At 35.3% G+C, this 19,154-nt stretch overlaps 1 protein-coding gene across 1 annotated transcript in view; it reads right to left on the bottom strand.

Moving 5' to 3' along the window:
* The window catches only part of LOC150076274 (vacuolar protein sorting-associated protein 37A-like), a 186,457-nt gene that overhangs the window by 140,787 nt on the left and 26,516 nt on the right, over positions 1 to 19,154 (bottom strand). Inside the window, exon 2 of the mRNA XM_090387453.1 lies at positions 18,943 to 19,017. Coding sequence (XP_090243579.1) covers positions 18,943 to 19,017 — 75 coding nt within the window. The remainder of the gene's footprint in view (positions 1 to 18,942; positions 19,018 to 19,154) is intronic.

Genomic DNA, 19,154 nt, shown 5'->3' with positions numbered 1-19,154 from the left:
TAAAGGACAAGTAACTACAGATCTGTTAGTTTAACTTATTTTCCCCGGAACACAATGGAATCACTGGTTAAAGAAGCATTGCAGGATCATCTAGACAAAAGAGCAGTAATAGTTAAGACACAGCATAGGTTTGTTAAAGGGAAGTCTTGTCTGACCAAATTGGATTGAATACTACGATGTGGTCACAAAGGAACTGAATGCCAAAAATAATTTTGATATCATATACTTGAATTTCAGGAAAGCTTTTGTTATTGTTGCACATGGAAGACTGCTGTACAAATTGGAGAGGTATGGCATTAAGGGTAAGTTGCTACACTGGATCAAGGGATGGTTGAGTGGGAGACAACAGAGTGGTAATCAATGGACACTGCTCTTCGTGGACAAATGTTATTAGTGAAGTTCCCCAGGGTTCAGTGTTGGGATCACTGTTGTTTTGTATATTTATCAATGATATTGATGAAGGTATATCAGGTTTAATGTCCAAGTTTGCAGATGATACAAAGGTTGACAGGGCTATAGTTAACAACCCTGCCAACAGTATGCTACTACAAATGGATCTAGAGTAAAGACAGTATGCTACTTCAACTGGATCTAGATAAGTTGGGCAAATGGGCTGTGAAGTGGCAACTGAAGTTTAACATTGACAAATGCAAAGTACTGCATATGGATAGCAACAACCAAAGATAAACGTACCAACTGTATATTGATTACTACGATGTGGTTTTCCACTTCCCTGGTACTACACTCAGGGATGTGGAAAAGACCTGAGGGGTAATTGTGCAATCACATATTAAGTTTGCTGAGCAGTGCAGATGGGCTGCCAAGGTCATGGAGTCTTGTCAATGATATATAGGAATTTTTCTAGTAGGGACAGGGAGGTGATTATCTCATTATACAAAGCAATGGTCAGGCCACACCTAGAGTACTATGTACAGATCTGGAGGCCTCATTTTAGGAAGGATGTAGAGTTGCTAGAAGGAGTACAAAGAAGGGCAACAAGATTGGTGAGGGGAACAAAGGGATGCTCTTACCAAGAAATGCTTAAGTTCTGAAAATTGTAGTGCCTGGAGAGTAGGCACCTGAGAGGTGGTCTGATTGAGGTGCATAAAGCCTTGAATGGGTTGAGCAAGCTGAATGCTGATGGAATTCTTCCTCTTGCTCAGATTAAGAACCTCAGGGGATACAGTTTCAAATTGAGAAAAGTCTATTGTAGAACAGATGTGCAGAAATTTGCATTTAGCTGGTGGGTAGTTGATTGGTGGAACAGACTTTTTAATTTTTTAATAGCCTAAAAAAATTTAAAGCTGAGCTGGACAGGTATTTGGAACAAATGGAGAGGTGAAATGGGAGGTTTTTTTGCTGACGCTGCATAAGCTTGCTTTATTGCATTGTATGCCTCTGCTAATGCTAACTTATGTAAAACAATGTTCTTTGGCTGAGTCAAGGGTCTGTTTTTAATCGATTTGTTGAATGTCTGGACGAAATCAATCTGTTTTTCACAGATCAAAAATGTAAAAGATATGTCTGACATTGTGTGGATTTGTAAATTGATTCTTTACAAATTTCGGCTCATATTTAAATGATCTGAACGTCAAATGACAGAGCTCTGGTAAGGCCTTTGATGTTATGTTTGATAACATAAAGGCATTTGAAATTAACTGGGAGTTTTCAAACGCGATGTCAGCAGTGGCAATTTTAAATATTTCCCAAATCTAGAAAGATACATCACTGATCTTGAAACTGATAAGAAAACAGACCGTCAGAGCTTTCAAATGCTATGTCTGAACATCATTAAGTCAACTATTGAACAGTTTTCTTCAAGATTTGTCAAGTTCAGAGAATTGTAAAAAAACCAGAAAATTCATTAAGTTTGCAGACAGTGCAAAACTAGCCAAACTGAATCTGAAAGTGTTTCAGTGGATCAACCTGGATGATTTTGAGATGCAATTGATTGATTCTCAAGCAGCTCAATTTGGAGGAAAAAATTTATCGATCTCAGAGCTGATTTAAAAAATATTGAAAGGGAATGATTAGTGACGGGATAAGCAAAGAAAACTGCAGAAAATAAGGTATTAAAAGTTTAGAATTCCATTCGTGAAACTTTTGTCAGTTTAAAAAATCTGGCAACAGCATTACTGAAAATTTTCTTATCAACATATTCTTGTGAGTGATTGTTCTCAGTGATGAACTTTAAGTCTAGTCATAGGAGTAGCTCTACGAATGAAAGAGCTATTATAAAAAGCTTTTAGAGCTACGCTCCATGCATAGCTCAAAAAGTTATAAAGTATAAGCCTGATGTAAAGTATCTGTCGTCAATGGTGCAGCAACAGAAGTCTCACTGATGTTTTATATTTATAATATGAGGTTTATCATTTTATATTAAATTTGTTCTGTAAGCTAAAAGTTACATTTTTGTTATGAAGGATTTATTTTAATACCTTTATTAAAGCATCTTTGAAATAATGTCTTATTTTTTTTCATTCTTTTTTTGGTTATGCATTTGTCAAGTAAAACGTCTATGAGAAAAATATTGATAAGCACTTTGCAAAATTCAGATCAGCACATGCAGGTAGTTTTTTTTTTTTTTTTAAAGATTTAGCCAATTTTCGCGCACACCCTTAAAAAGGTTCACCACCCTAGTTGAATATTCCTGTTTTCAGTGAGAGCAAAAAGCCTCTTCTTGTTCAAAACCAAACATGTAAAGCATACAAATTTAATTTTGAAAACTTTACACTACTGTATTTGTTTAGCTCACAAAAACAGATAACACTAACCTAATGAGGAAAAAATCAGTTCCTTTTTAAATTAACTGGATTTAAACAAGTTTTTATAGCAGAAGAACTAGAATTTGAAATAGTTCATATTTTTGGCACTGAAATGAAACTGCTCATATTTCACTATTTTTAAATTTATACTTTGAACAATCAGAAGAGTTTACAACTTCATTCATTGCAACTGTTTACTTGCAGCCAGTGCAACAGCTTAGAATGTATGAATTTGTGTCTATGTACTTCATGTCTATTTCTATATGAAAACCCCAGGACTAGCCAACCCTTTTCAAAGCAAAGGGTTAAATAGGCTGACCTTTCAGTAATCCTTAAGATTCTAATTTTTGTTAAAAAATCTGAATCTTCAGAAATAAGTTTTAAGAAAAATGTTAACATATGGAAGAAATAACAGGACTATATTACAAAAGAGAAAATAAAAAAAAAAAAAAAATTGGAGTAGCAAATAAAAAAAAAAAAAGGAATGAAGAGAAGATTCTGAAAATTTATTTATGTTTTTTATATGATCGAAGATTTCAGTAAAGGGAAAACACATTTTGCCATAACACAAAAACCACACAATTCCAGCTATCGGTATTTTCACAAATGCAATAACATTGAGTTTACTACCCATTTATAATTGCTTGCACTAACAGAAAAGCCCAATAAACCGAAAAGTTCAAATTGTTTTTATTGCTTTATGGTCGTGACCTCCAGAAATGTGCTTTAGAAAAATGTCACAAAGGCCTTCAAAATTGGTTCTTATAACAGAACATATGATAACAATGAAAGTGTAGTGCATTTTATTGATTTGAATTGGTAACTAATACAATTTGCACTATAAAAACGATCTTTTAGAGAGTTATATAGCGAAAATTTCAACTTCTGAGGTAGTGGAACGAATTGCCAAAAAACAATGTGTTAATGGGTTCATATTACGATATTTTCATGATACGATGGTGTCTCTGGAACGGATTAACATTGTAAAGCTGGGTACGCTGTATTGTATAGCTACATGCATGGTTTGAAATAAGGTATTTATGAATGTTTAACATTCATTTTTTGCAATTAATGTTCATATTTTCGATTTTGTTGATACTTTGAAAAAAAAATCTCATAAAACGAAAACTGCCTGTATAAATGCAAAGAAGAGAAGGACAAACCAGATCAGACTTTTATGTAATGGGTGTGGGATAGTATTAGATACACCAGCTGAAGTTGCAGATGAACTCAATAGTTACTTTGCATCGATATTTACAGAAAAAAAAACTTTTGTGTCAATGAGAAATTATGGGAGTGAAGTTGAAAAAAATGTAATTAACGATGTTGAAATTTCACGTTTATTTAATGAAAAATCTTTCAAGCCTACAGGCCAATAAAGCTGTGGGTATAGTTAGGAAGATAGAGTTTCAGTCATTAACCTAGAACCAACAATTTTTGCATAAATATTCTTTTTGTGTGGCATCCCAGGTCTTGCATAGGCACTTCTGGGTTAAGGGCTAGGAAACTGAATTCCTACTTTTTTAGTTCTGCAGTTGTGATGCCTCTAATTGTTACAAACATGGTGATGCCATACCTGACAAATATAAACTTTATTTTTATTATCTGGAAAAGTTTTATTTCATCTTTTCTCATGGATTACAATAATTACTGCATGCATTTTTTTTTTAAATTAAAAAGATAAAATATTTTAAAAATGGCTTATTTTTTACCCATATAAATAGTTTAGAAAAATTTTAAAGCATATGCATATATTAGATTTTATTATTCACCTCATTTTCAGTTTTTTTTTCAAAATTTATTTCACGTTTGGCATACCATGAAGTTGGGAAATTTGCACCTTCGTGGCACATGGATGCTGCTAACTCTCTATACTGAGTGATTATCACTTCTGCCGTATTTTTTACCCGCTTTATTTTAAAAAAAAAACAAAAAATAAATCTGTTTGAAATTTGGAAAAAAAAAATAAGCATAAAATATAAAGATGAAGCTATTAGCTTCTTCCATTTTCAAGTTTAAAATGCCCTGTGTGAAAATTTAAAATGTGCACATGCACATATATTTCTGTTTGTTATATGTATAAATAGTTTTAGAAAAATTTTAAAACATGTATATTTTAGATGCTATTATTCACCTCATTTTCAATTTTTTTTTTCAAACTTTATTTCACATTTGGCACACACTGAAGGTGCAAATTTTGCACCTTTGTGGCACACATGCTGCTAACTCTCTACCTGAGTGATTATCACTTCTGTGTTTATTATTCAAAAATAATAATGAATATTTCAAATCAATCTTTCAAAAAGGTGTAGTTTGGAACTGTTAGCAACCATTAATAAATGTAAGATCATGTGGGAAAGAATCAGAAACAAAGACATAATACTAAACTCTGTGGCATTAGTAGCAGTCAGTTTTCAACACTAGCAGCATTACTATGAATTAAAAGTAGAAGAGAAGTAGTGGGCCGTACCTACTGAGTGCAGTCATGCAATTGCTCTGTGTAAAAGATAAATAAAAATTCAAAAACCATACCAATTAAAATTTTGTCTATATTTAGTAGGGTACGGAAAATTATAGTTTTTTATCTTCAGCTGACAGTTAATGGGCTCATTATTTTCAAGTTACACCTCCGGTATAGCACCACAACTACGAGATTAATTAAACAGTTGTTAATTTTTGGGGTTGGGAGTTGTCTCTATAGCTTTGATTTTTGACCATGTGGTTTATATTTGTTTATGTCAAAAGATCAATGATGAGGTGAAAAATTCAGTCTAAAGTGGTGCTTACATCATTTGAACAATTTTATGAAAACTTGAATATGAAAATTCTCAGAATCCTGAAATATATTAAGGGAAAAGATTCTTAAAAGTGACTAACTTATTCTCTGTTGTGTACAGTTTAATGGTCAAAAGTACTGAATTTTTAAAAATTTTTATTTATTATTTTTTAATGGTGACCCTAAAACATGAAAGGTTTTGGAACCTGTAGTATCCATCATCATCCAGAATCTGTTATATACCTAATGGATGTACAAGTTGCTATGGTTGCATAAAAATCAGCCCTTCTGGACTTACTTCTACTCTTTCTAAAGTAATGGAGAAATTAATTAACAGCCAACTCAAACTACTTGGAAACATTCTATCTGATCAACAGTTGCCTGTGTGGATTCTGTCATGTTGATCCACTGGTGATATTCTGATGTATCTTACCCATTTGTGGACAAATTCAGTGGAAAAGTTTGGTGAAACAGTTGCTCGACATTTCAAAAGCCTTTTGATTGTGTTTGGCATGGTCTTCTAAATAAGCTTCCATCTTATGGTTTGTCAACTGTTTTTTTATAATTGAGTATCCCTTTTCTCTTTGACTGCTCGCTGCAGGTGATGGTAGATGTCTCTCTGTCTTTAACTTTTCCACTAATGCTGGTGTTCCTCGAGGTACAGTTCTTTCTCTCACCCTTTTCTTCTTGCACGTTAATGACCTTCTTCCATTGTCGAAAATCCTCTCCATAGTTTTGCTGATGATAGCACATTGCATTCCACCTTCCAGTTTGAGAAACCTTGCCTTGCACAAACAGCTTCAACTTCTCGAATATCCACTACCAATTCCTTAAATGCTGATCTCTAGGTAAATCTTGGGTCAGGCAGAAATAACACAGTTATACTTTGCCCGAAATCAACTATAACACAGTTATAGTTGATTTCAATTCTTCTAGAATTCAGTCCTGTTTTATATCTAGCAAAAAAGATTCTTCTGCTCCCTATGTTTTACTGTCCAGTTTCAAACTCACAGAACCAACTTTCCTTCTTTATCATTTATTCATTCAACTTCCATCTTCTGGAATACTCTTTCTTTATACGTATTTCCTGAGAATTACAATCTACAGAAATTCAAGTCTAATGTCAACAAGCATCTTCTTTCGTCTTCTCAACTTTTAATCCATGCACAGTGGGCGCCTCCGTAGCCAGGTGGGAAGGAGCAGCAGTGCGTAGCACATGCTTCTTGATTAGACCGGGGTTCGAGCCCGTCACCACCAAATACGGAGGATGCGGAAAGGTCAGGGAATGACCACCGCATATCCCGGAGCAATATGGCCTTAGTTGCTAATGCTCCTAAAAACCAAATAACAAACAAACAAACAATAACAATCCATGCACGGTACTAAGTTCTGTAGCTTCTAATACCTCTATGTTTGGGGTTTTCGTATATATAAAAAATAAAAACTCTTCCATTTACTATTTTCTTTTATCCTGTCCTAATTTTTTAAATCTTTAACCCTAGTCAGAGTAAGCCATTTTTAATGCTTGCCTGAGAGCATCAATCCACTTTACTCTTGGTGTTTCTCTGAACTTATTTACCATTCATTTTTTCTTCAGATCTCTTTTATTTAATCTCCATTCTCCCCATTCTTTCTATATGCCCGTACCGTCTTGTTCGCTTCACTTAACTTTGGTAAGCATTCAAGACTTCTGTGATTAATGTTTTAAAAGTATACCATAATTCAATTGTATTCGCTCTCTGTAAGATATCTATCCAGTTAACAGATGCCATGTAGCAACAATGGGACAACAAACAAGAATTCGTTTGTTGCCCCAACAGTCTATATTGATAAGACGTTCTGAGGGTAGCGATAATTCAAATACGGGAGACTGATTGATTGATTTTTTTATGGCGCATCAACACAAATTAGGGAGAAGATAAAGCTTGGAATACAAACCTAAATCACTTCAAAGGGTGTTAGAGTAGTTAACTATAGAAGATTACTTAGTCTTGCCTGTGTTTACAGTAATTTCAAAAGTGTTGTCAAAACGGCTGAATTTGAACTCCTGCTAGAATTAATGATGACATAACATAGCTAACAAAAAAGTGGTGCTGCCACCCAGAAATTGGGGATGATGAGTTCCACTATGGTATATATAATGTAATTAAGAAAGACAGGGATGATAAGAGAAGCTTAGAGGGGAACGGGCATGCTGTGTGTTATCAGACACTCAGTCGAAAACACTGATGGATCCAATATCTTTCTATTTCAGAAGATTTAGGAAAAATCCGGTTGGCCTGTCTCCCTAAAATCCACTCATGCACACTTTCTTGATGGTAAGCCTTGTTACTTCACTTTGGTGGCAACAAATGTGTAGTGGTTCTCTTCAAGATGCCTGGTCAGCGTGAAGAGGAAAAGACCAAACCCTCCAACACATGACAGTACGATGAAACAAATGGCCCTCACTCCCCAGCGGCTTTCACTCCCCCTCTTATGGCCACGAGAGGATAAGAGTAGAAGCAGAGGGTACTAAGAATCTCTGGGTACAACCAGGCTACCATGCACAGAAACTGAACTTGGCCTATTACAACATAAGATTCCTCATCAGTGAAGACAGGATATTAGAGCAGGAAAAAGAATTAGAAAATGTGAATTGGAATATCATCGATTTGGCTGAAAGAAGAAATGAATCACTTATAAATTTATCAAGTGGAAATCTGCTGTATACCAATGGAAACAGTGAAAGGAGTGAAGGTGGAGTTGGCTTTCTGGTACATAAAGATATAAAAAAAATCTTGAAATTCAAAAGTACATCACAAAGGGTGTCAAGACTACTAATCAGGATTTCTAAGAGATACAAGCTAAAGGTTGTAATTATTTATGCACCAACATCAAGCCATGATTATAAAGAAGTTGAAGAAATGTACACCGAAATTGAGTCTTCTAGATGAGCAGAAAACCCACTACACTATCATTATGGGAGACGTCAATGCTAAGGTTTGAAAGAGACAAAATAGCACAGAAACGGGAACTATAGGAAATTTTGGAATTGGTGAAAGAAATGAAAGAGATGAAAGACTTGTGGAATTTGCAGAATCTCAAGGACTGTCAGTAATGAACACTTTTTTCAAGAAAAGGATGAACAGAAAGTGGACACAGAAGAGCCCAAATGGATTAACAATTAATGAAATCGGCTTCATCCTCATTATCAGAAGATATATTGTGAATGATGTTACCGTCCTGAACAAGGTAAATGTTGGAAGTGATCACAGAATAGTAAGATGCACACTTGATATAGATGTAAGAAAAGAAAGGAAAAAAACTGACTTGAGTAAATAATATGAAGATCTTTGAGATAACAGAAGAGGACAAAAAAAGTGGTATGTACTGGAACATAAGAACAAGTTTGAGCTTCTGTAGACTGCTCTGCACCAAGATATCGACGAGGAATATTACAACTTTCTGAAAGTGATAAAGCCCAAGAAACCTATAGGTAAAAAGAAATCCAAAGAAAAAATTAATCAAGAAACACACTTGTCATGATGACCCAAGGATGATAAATGAAGAGCAACAAACACTGACAAGGACAAAACTGAGTATACTGAGTTATGCAAAGCCATTAGAAAGAGACTCAGAGAGGACATAAGAAGATTTAAGACAAGAAAAGTAGAACAAGCATTAAGGGAAAACAAAGGACTTAAATCAGCAGCCGTGAGCAGTAATACAGAAAGACAAATGATACTGAAACTGAAGAATAGCGATGGTGTACTTATAAATAGCAGAGAAGGCATAATTCAAATAGCAGAAGACTAATATAGAGAATTATACAAGGAGTAAGGGAGCGATGCCAGCAGTGGGGAAGATGGATCGCAAATTAGTAACACATACAACATACTCGATATCCTTCCTGATGAGGCACAACATGCATTGAAGAAAATGAAGAATCAGAAAGCCCCGGGGGAAGATGAAGTTAATGTAGAGTTGTTAAAATTGAGAGGAAGGGACATGACATAAAAACTGGCAAGACTCTTCACAAAATGCATTAGAAAAGGTGTGATGCCTAAGGAGTGGAATAATGCAATCATAGTTTTGCTGCATAAGAAAAGAGATAAATGAGAAATTGGAAATTATAGACTAATTAGCTTGTTATGCCACATCTACAAGTTGTTCACATGGGTCATTACTAACAGATTAGAAAGAATACTTGATGAGAATCAACCAAAAGAGCAAGCTGGCTTTAGGACAGGATTCTCAACTATGGATCACCTTCACATAATATCACAGCTAACGGGGAAAGTAAATGAATACAAAACACCATTATGAATATAAAACACCATTAACTCCATACAGCATACGGCAATGTATCGGACACTGGAAAGACAAGGCATAGATACCCCATATATTATGATTTTGAAGAAAATATATGAGAATGCTACCTCCTTTATTAGACTAGACAAAGACAGTAGCAAATTTAAAATTGAGAAAGGAGTTTGATAAGGAGACACAATATCTCCGAAGTTGTTTACTGCTGCCCTTGAGGAAGCTTTCAGAATATTAGAATGGTTGCAGAAAGGAGTTAATGTGAACGGAGAGTACTAAACCATTTACGATTTGCAGATGACATTGTGTTCATAAGGTTAGGACTAAAGATGAATATGGCTAAAACAAAAGTAACAATGAACAAGTATGCCACAGAAAGGAACATAATGATTGAAGGAGCAGTAATTGAAAAGGTGCAGTCATACTTATCTGGGACAAGTCATTAGCTGCAATATTGATAAATGGCTGGAAGTCAAGAGAAGAATAAATGTTGGATGGATAGCATTCAGGAAATATAGTCACATACTGAGGAGCAATATCCCAATTTGTCTGAAACACAAAATAATGAACCAATGTATACTCCCCACCATGACTTACGGAAGTGAAACTTGGGCACTCACCAAAAGAATAGAAGAGAAGCTGAGAACTACACAGCAAAGAATGGAACGAATTATATTGGGAATCCAACTGTTAGATAAGAAGAGAAACACATGGATTAGGCAGAAAACTAAAGTAAAGGACATTCTTATCAAAACTAAAGAACTAAAATGGTCTTGGGCAGGACACATAGCTCGAAGACATGATACCCAAGAGGAGCTAGAAGAAAACCTGGAAGACAACGACGGAGATGGATAGATGAAATTCACAAATTCATGGGTAGTAAATGGATGGCCACTGCACAAAACAAAAGGAACTGGAAAGTTTCTGGAGAGGCCTTCATCTGGTAGTGGATTGAAAATGGCTGATGAGGAATGACAGAAGGGGATAGAGAGTTCACGCTTCTTATCAAAAGCAGCATAAACATGAAAAGAGCTTTTGAGTCCAAAGTTACATCTGCCAGCATAGAAACTGTGTGGGGCATATCAGTTGTAAGCAAAGGTATAATCAGAGGGGAGTGATCTACAGATTGGAAGATTATGAAGCTTATAACGAAAGTCTCTATAGGCAGATGAAATGGGTAAGCAAGTGCGAATATCATATCACGGGTGTCTTCAATCTGCTCCAGATTGATTGGAATAAGTGGGAGGGGAAACTCACCATTTGGAAAAATTTTTTTAAATTAACTAGATGCTTATTATTTGTACCAACATTTTAGAAATGTACTAGGGGTGAGAATATTCTTGACATTGTCATTACTAATGAATAAGATGACATCACAGGATTATACAGGAAACATTGTCAGGAAGTGATCATTCAATTGTCAGTTGGAAGATGAAGAAAGATGTTGCAGTAGTTAAAGGTAAAGGCACAGGTTTTAACTTCAGAAGAGAAGACTAACAGTTAAGGTGATATATGGCATCTGTGAATTGGGTAGATTGCCGAGGGAGGGCAAATACAATTGAATTATGGAATACTTTTAAAGTAAAAATCACAGAAGCCACAAATGCATACATACATACAATTAAGAAAATATTGCATGAGGAAGATGCTGAATGGATGACTATGGAGCTTGCCAGTCAAATAGAGCAGAAAAAGATAGAAAAATGAAAAGTACTAAAGCCTACAACAGGTACAAGCGGATCTGTAACAGTACCACATATAAGGTAAGGGAGGCCAAAGCTGCATATGAGAAAACACTAGCTAAGAGAACAAAGAAAGCGGTCAAGGAATTTTTCATGTATGTGAATACAAAAAAGAGGGCACTGACTCTCTTTAAAACTTATAGCTGTGAGTTACAGGCTCCGAAAAAGCAATAAGTGTTTGCCTTTTTATTTACATAATTGTTATTTAATATTGTACTTAATATGTAGTCTTATAGTTATAGTTACGCTGGTTATTTTTATTTTAATTTAGATAAAGAGTTTTTGTGGATTACTACTTAATATACGTAAAACCATTATTTCGTTCGAATCTTGCAGCCATTGTTTTTGTATATAGTGATAGGGAATTCAAATTTTTAATTGAGGTAACTAGGTAGCTCTAACGTATAATTATATAGCGTAATACGCTTCACTGTTTCGATTAGATAGCGTAGTATTGACATTTAATTAATTTATTTATCTTATTAATTTAAAATAGCATGCCCCAAACTAGAGCAGCAAAGCAATGGGCACAAAGTGGCAGGAGTGCTGTGACTCGGGGGAGAACTGAGGGGGGCGATTCTCCAAGGCATCACAGCCTAAAAAAATGTGCAACTTGTGAAATGTAAGGAGTGTAAGGAAATCAGGCGACAACTCAGCGGTGTTATGGGCCTACATGAGAGCTTGAAGGACAGGGTGGATGCCTCTCGAAGGATTTAAATTAAGGGGCCCATCAAGCTCTCAGCTGCCCACATCAACACCAGAGCTTGCACTTGGTCATCCCACAACACAGCGGCAACCCCGAGGCAGAATGCGCTGGTCTTCATGGACTAATGTTATTAGTGGAGTCCCACAGGGTTCGGTGTTGGGTCCACTGTTGTTTTGTATATTTATCAATGATATTGATGAAGGTATATCAGGCTTAATGTCGAAGTTTGCAGTTGATACAAAGGTTGGCAGGGTTGTTAATGACAGTAATAGCAGTGTGCTACTGCAACAGGATCTATTTAATTTGGGCAGATGGGCTAAGAAGTGGCAACTGAAGTTTAAAAACCTTGACAAATGCAAAGTACTGCATATGGGTAGTAGTAAGCCCAGAGAAACGTACCAACTGTGTGGTACTACACTTAAGGTGGTAGAAAATGAAAAAGACCTGAGAGTAATTGTGCAGTCAGATATGAAGTTTTCTGAGCAATGCAGACAGGCTGCCAGGGCAGGTCATGGGGTTTTGTCAATGATATATAGGAATTTTGCTAGCAGGGAAAAGGAGGTGATTGTCCCTCTGTATAAGGCAATGGTCAGGCCACGCCTTGAGCACTGCGTACAGGTCTGGAGGCCTCATTTTAGGAAGGATGTAGATTTACTTGAGTGTGTACAGAGAAGGGCAACAAGATTGGTGAGGTGAATGAAAGGATCCTCTTACCAAGAGAGGCGTAAGTTCTGCAAATTGCAGTGGCTGGAGACTAGGCACCTGCGCAGTGATCTGATTGAGGTGTATAAGGCCTTGAATGGGTTCAGCACGCTGAATTCTGATGGGATCCTTCCACTTGTTCAGATTACGAACCTAAGGGGGCATAAATTCAAATTAAGAAAGGACAAATGTAGAATAGATGTGCGGAAATTTGCCTTTAGCCAGCAGGTGGTTGATTGCTGGAAATTAACTTCCATATGTCGTTGTGGACGTTGATAGGTTGAATAAATTTAAGGAGGAACTGGAGGGAATGGTGTGATTTTCACAACATTTGGAGGGAATGGTGTGATTTTCATGTGATGCAAGAAAGCAAGTGTATGAGCATAAGCTCATACACTTGCTTTCTTGCATCACATGCCACTATTACTACTACTACAATAAAGAAGAAAGCTAATCAGATTGGACCCTTGTGCACTGGGTGTGAAAAAGCCTTTGGTAACTCAGCTGAATTGAATAGGTACTTTGCATTGGTCTTTACTGACAAAAGATCCTTCATGCTGAGAAGAGGCTGTGCTAGTGAGGCTGATCCATACCAAATTAGTGATTTTGTTATTACAGATGACTTTATGCTAAAAAAAGTTTGAGCATAAAGACAAGTAAGGCTCCCAGAGCTGATGGCATACATCTATCAAGTTTTGAGGGAGACTGCCAGGGAGTGTATCAAACAACTGAGGTTAATTATGAAGGCATCTTTGGACTTGGGGGGGGAGGAGAGATTCCTTTGAATTGGAGAAGTGCCAACTTATTACCAATACATAAAGGCAGTTCTAAGAGTGAATTAGTATTTGTATTAGTAATGGCCACATGGAGCAAGGAAGCCTATGGCTTATGCTGCACCAGCTGAAAAATAAATAATAATAAAATAAAATAAATAAAATAAAATAAGAATAAAAACAAATTAATAATAAGAAAATTTTAAAAATAATAAGAAGAAAATTAAAACAATAATAATAATAAGAAGAAAATTTAAAAAATAAGAAAATTTTAAAATAATAATAATATTATTATTTTTAAAATTTTCTTATTATTAATTTTAAACTGAAGTTAGACTAACTGGCCAAGTTAGGTAATTATCCAACTGATTGTTCAATTTCCCCAAACTGTCAGCCTCTACCACCCATGTAGGTAACTTATTCCAGTAATTTATAACTCACTGGCTAAAATAAAATTTCTTGCAATCCAGTCTAAACTCCCCTTCTTAACTTGAAGTTATGGCCCTTGTTCTAGAATTATTTATAGTTGTGAAAATTTCGTCCTCATTCATTTTGCTTATGCCTCTCAGAGCCTTAAACAGCTCAATCAAATCTCCTCTAAGGTGCCTAGTTTCAAAGCTCTGCAACCCACATATTCGAAGTCTTGCCTCTTATGGACACCCTTTTACTGATCTTACCAGGCGAGTTACCCGTCTTTGGACCCTTTCAAGAAGAGAGGTGTGGTCTTCATACTTCAACACAGTATTCCAAGTGTGGTCTAACAATAGCCTTATATAATGGGATTATGATGTCCTTATCTCTACTAAACCAGTCTACAATGCTCAGAGAACTTCATATCTGACTGCATCGTAATACCCAAGTCCCTTATACAACTTATACAAGTCCCAAAATAGCTTATACAACTCTGCCAAGTGTGTAAGCTATTTTGGGGTTACTGTTCTCAAGTTCAATACCTTACACTTGGCTGGATTCAAGCATAGCTGCCATTTTTCTGACCATCCCTGAAGTCTATCTAGATCATTCTGAAGAAGCTCTGCTTGGCAGCAATCATTAACTATTCTACCAGTCTTTACATCATGCCCTCTATTCCTTCATCGATGTTATTTATGAAAATCAAAACAACAGTGGTCCTAATACTGATCCTTGGGGAACCCCCCTTTTTGCATCAACCCAATCTGAGGAATAACCATTTATCACAACTCTCTGCCTCCTGCCCTGAAGCCATTCAGCTGTCCATCTAAGGATTTTCACTGCAATTCCAACCTGTTCCAGCTTATAATGTAACCACTCATGTGGGACTGAGTCAAATGCTTTGCTGAAATCCAAATAAACAACGAAATTATTCCCTAAGTCCAGTCCTTGAGTGACCCTGTCAAAATAGATAACTAGATTAGTTAAACATGATTTTCCCTTTACAAAACCATGCTGAGTATCCTTCAGAATTCCATTTCTATCTAAGTGATCCTGAATTCCACCCTTGAACATAGTCTCCATGATTTTCCCAACTACTGAAGTTAGACTAACTGGCTGGTAATTTCCCACTTCACTCTTAGAACCGAAGTTGGTAACTACAGGCCAGTTAGTTTGACCTCACTGATAGGGAAAATCTTAGAGGCAATGATTAAGAGTGCAACCCAGGGACATTGACAGATATGGCATTCTGAAGGAAACACAACATGATTTTGTTAAGGGATAATCATGTTTAATTAACTTAGTAGGCTATTTTGACACAGTTACTCATGAGCTGGATGTAGGCACCAATTTCGACATAGTTTATTTGGATTTTAGCAGAGCATTTGACTCAGTCCCCCATGAGAGGTTACTGTATAAGCTAGAACAGGATGGGATTACAGGAACTATTCTAAAATGGATTGCTCTGTAGCTGCACAGCAGAAGGTTGTGATTAATGGATATTCTTCAAATTGGTGTAACTCAGGAGTGGGATCTTGGACAACTGTTCTTACTCATTCTCATAAATGACATGGATGAAGGGATATAAGGCATGATGTCAAAATTTGCAGACGACGTAAAGATTGGTAGAGTCGTTAATGATCAGTGACAAGCAGCACTCCTTCGGGATGACTTGAACAGACGAAAAATGGTTAGAGAAGTAGCAGTCAAGATTTAATGCAGCTAAATGTAACGTCTTACACTTGAGGAATAGCAACCCCAAAATAAATGTTTGAATTAGAAACAGTGGAAGGAAGAGAGGGACCTGGGAGTTACGACATGGGCAAATATGAAGTTTTCTGAACAGTGTAAACAGGGCAATTCAAATGGTGAGATCAGCAAAACGATGACTACACAAGGAAAGTGATTATGTGGGCTACAGAGCTTGGCAACCATGCACCTCAGAGGTGACCTGATGGAAGTTTATAAGACTCTGAGAGAGATTAATAAAATAAATGAGGTGGAATTTTCACTGTTATAAAGAATTCCACATTTTATATTAGATTGTGAGAAGTTTTCTTTTAGCCAGTCAGTCGTTGATTGCTGGAAAAAGTTGCCCTCACAGATAGTTGAGGTTGACAGTTTGAATAAATTCAAAGGTTAACTGGATACTTATCTATATGAGGAGTCAAGCATATAATTTGTATTTTCTTATCTACTTGGTGGGGATTTTTTTCAAGACTCCCTTGACTTTTTCCATGTCTTCCTTGCACTAGATGGCAAATATTATTATTATTATTATTATTACTAACATTTTAGCAAGCTATCTGCCCAATAAAAATCATCTCGTACATTTCTAAGCAATCAAATCATCTTAGCACTTGTATAAATAATAAGATCACTAAAATGATATAACAAACAAAAAAGAACAGGAATAATTAAATAAGAAGGCCACAATCTTTGGGTTATACTAGAAGCAGCTTCAATATTCTTGTCCTGCAGAGGATGAGCTATGTATAATAATCCACATTACTTTTAATTTGACTAAGCGACTAAGTACAAAATCTATTTAAAATAAAAGGACAAATGTTGGCAGTGGGAAAAATGTGAAAGTTGGTTAACTATGTGTATTCATAGACTATTTTTTTCCCCATTCTCTTCTGCATCCATTTTTCAGCACTATCTCAAGTTACTTCACAGCTGTATAATGTTTAGATGATATACATTAAGTTTGCAGGGTTTGATGAATTTTTCTCGTAAAACATTGGGCAGCAGAAATGGATATAGAAGAGAATGAAAAATGAATTTTATATTAGAAATCTGCTGTTACATTAATGTATTCATTGCACACAGATGAACATAGCCACCTGTCCTGCCTTGTGATTTCTGGGGTTATTAACAGAGTAACTAATAATTACTGTAACAGAATCATTCACTTCTTTATCAAATGCTGTTCTCTGTGATACAAATGAAAGCTAAACATCTGTTAAATGCTCCATCTAGTCCAGTGTTTCTCAACTTTTTGTAATGTAAAATTTTTAAACTGCACAAAAAAAAAAAAAAAAGGTTTACATCCAAGCTAACAATAAAAAAAAAAATCTGTGACATTCTTTTAGAAGCTGTATTTACAAACACAGAATTCATCATTTTGGATTTTCAATTTTTCATATCCAAATTAAAAATACTATCATTATTATATATTATATTTTACTTTCAATGCCATCCTTATGTTTTATAAAAAGCAAAAGAATTAAAATGAGCCTTGAACAAGAATCAGATAATTTTTTTTTCTTCTCGAATGCTCGTGTTTTTCATTATGTAAAACAACGCAGGTGACTAACAGACATGTTAAATTTACAATAACAACATACTGATGCCTCATAGTCTTGGTGGCATCACTGGAAAATTAAAAACCACTAATCCCAACAATACAGACTGCATACAATAAGCTATTCATAAAGTAGCCAGATTTCCTGAAACAGGACACCTTGTTATAATATGTCCGTGTCATATCAAAAACCATAAAAAGTGGTATGCAAAAAAAAAAAAAAAACTTGCGAATTTGTTTATTGACATTGAAAACTGCATCTTTTAAAGTGCACTGTTAAATATTTAGAGTTAATTACAAGTGCTTTTGACAATTTGCAGGACTATATGAAGTTTAGCAGATGTTTAATCATTAATATCAGTCCAATCAACAGAAAACATCAAAAAATTTTGTTTCACAAATATCACATTGTAAATCAATATTCACTTTATACTATTCTCTGGAAGCCATAAGCGATGATAATTTCGGGATCCCTTATAATCGTCATTTGATCTAAGAAATTTGGTTTACTTGCTATGGATCATGAGTTGGTGGGGCTCATCATAACAGAGAATAGACAAGAAAATTCATTATTTAGGTTCACCTTCCCTCCATTTAAATTATTCATTTAAATCAAATTTAATTGCATACTTAATAGGATGAAGCATTTGATATGTTTTGCTGGAGAACATTGATGAAAATCAACTGGAGAGACAAAAAGACAAATCAAAAGGTCTTCAGAGTAGCTGAGGAACAAAGAACAATCAAGAAAACCAAAATAAAGAGGAAGATGCGGTTCCTGGGACATCTCAGGAGACACAATGATTGGATAGAAACCATATTAGGACAGTTTGAAGGGAAAAGAAGCTGAGGACGACCAAGAATCACACTACTTGATGATGTGCTCCAAATCTCAAGAATGAACTGGAGGGAAGCAAAACAAAGGGCCAAAATTTGGGTTAAGTGGAGAAAAAAGGTCTCTATGGCAACAGAGCTTGGCCCTTAGAATGGTGATGATGACTTAATAGGTAACATTTTATAACTCCAAATCAACATGACAAAAGTTAAGTATCATCTGACTGACACATAATTATACATTTTTGTCCAGACGCAACTATTCTTTATTTTGAGTTCTTGCATTATCATACAGCAAAATCAATACCATGTGATGTTTTACTCAGCCTTTCAGGACACGCAACTGAAACCACACTTTCCAAGTCAATCTGATACAAGGCCGCTTTCACTATTCAGCAAGAACTATAATCAATGCTATTTGAGATAAATATGTAATATTCTCAATGCCATACTCTGGTGTTAAAGGAACTAATGAAACAAAAGGAATAAAATCTTCCTTTTTATTGTCAGTTATGTCAAAATAAAAGGTCCTCAGTGACAAAAAAAAATTTGGCTCTGGAATTATTTGTGAAAATATGTTAATTAGCTATTCAAATTTTTAAAAAAAATGCATGTTATACTCACATCTCCAAAGCCAAAGGTAATCCTGCAGCCAAAAAATTAATGCTGTAGTCTGTATCTCTCTGAACTTCAATTACACTGGTAAAAAAATAACAAATAGTGCATAGTGATAAATAATCAGTGAAGAAATTAACTGTAACAAAAAAAAAAAAAAAAAAAAAATAATATATATATATATATATATATATATATATATATATATATATATATACACA

The sequence above is a fragment of the Mastigoproctus giganteus genome, chromosome 13, assembly GCF_048544385.1.
Source record: "Mastigoproctus giganteus isolate SK-2022 chromosome 13, ASM4854438v1, whole genome shotgun sequence".
NCBI lineage: Eukaryota > Metazoa > Arthropoda > Arachnida > Uropygi > Thelyphonidae > Mastigoproctus > Mastigoproctus giganteus.
Note: the sequence above shows the minus strand (reverse complement) of the source record. Positions and strands in the feature narration are given on the sequence as shown.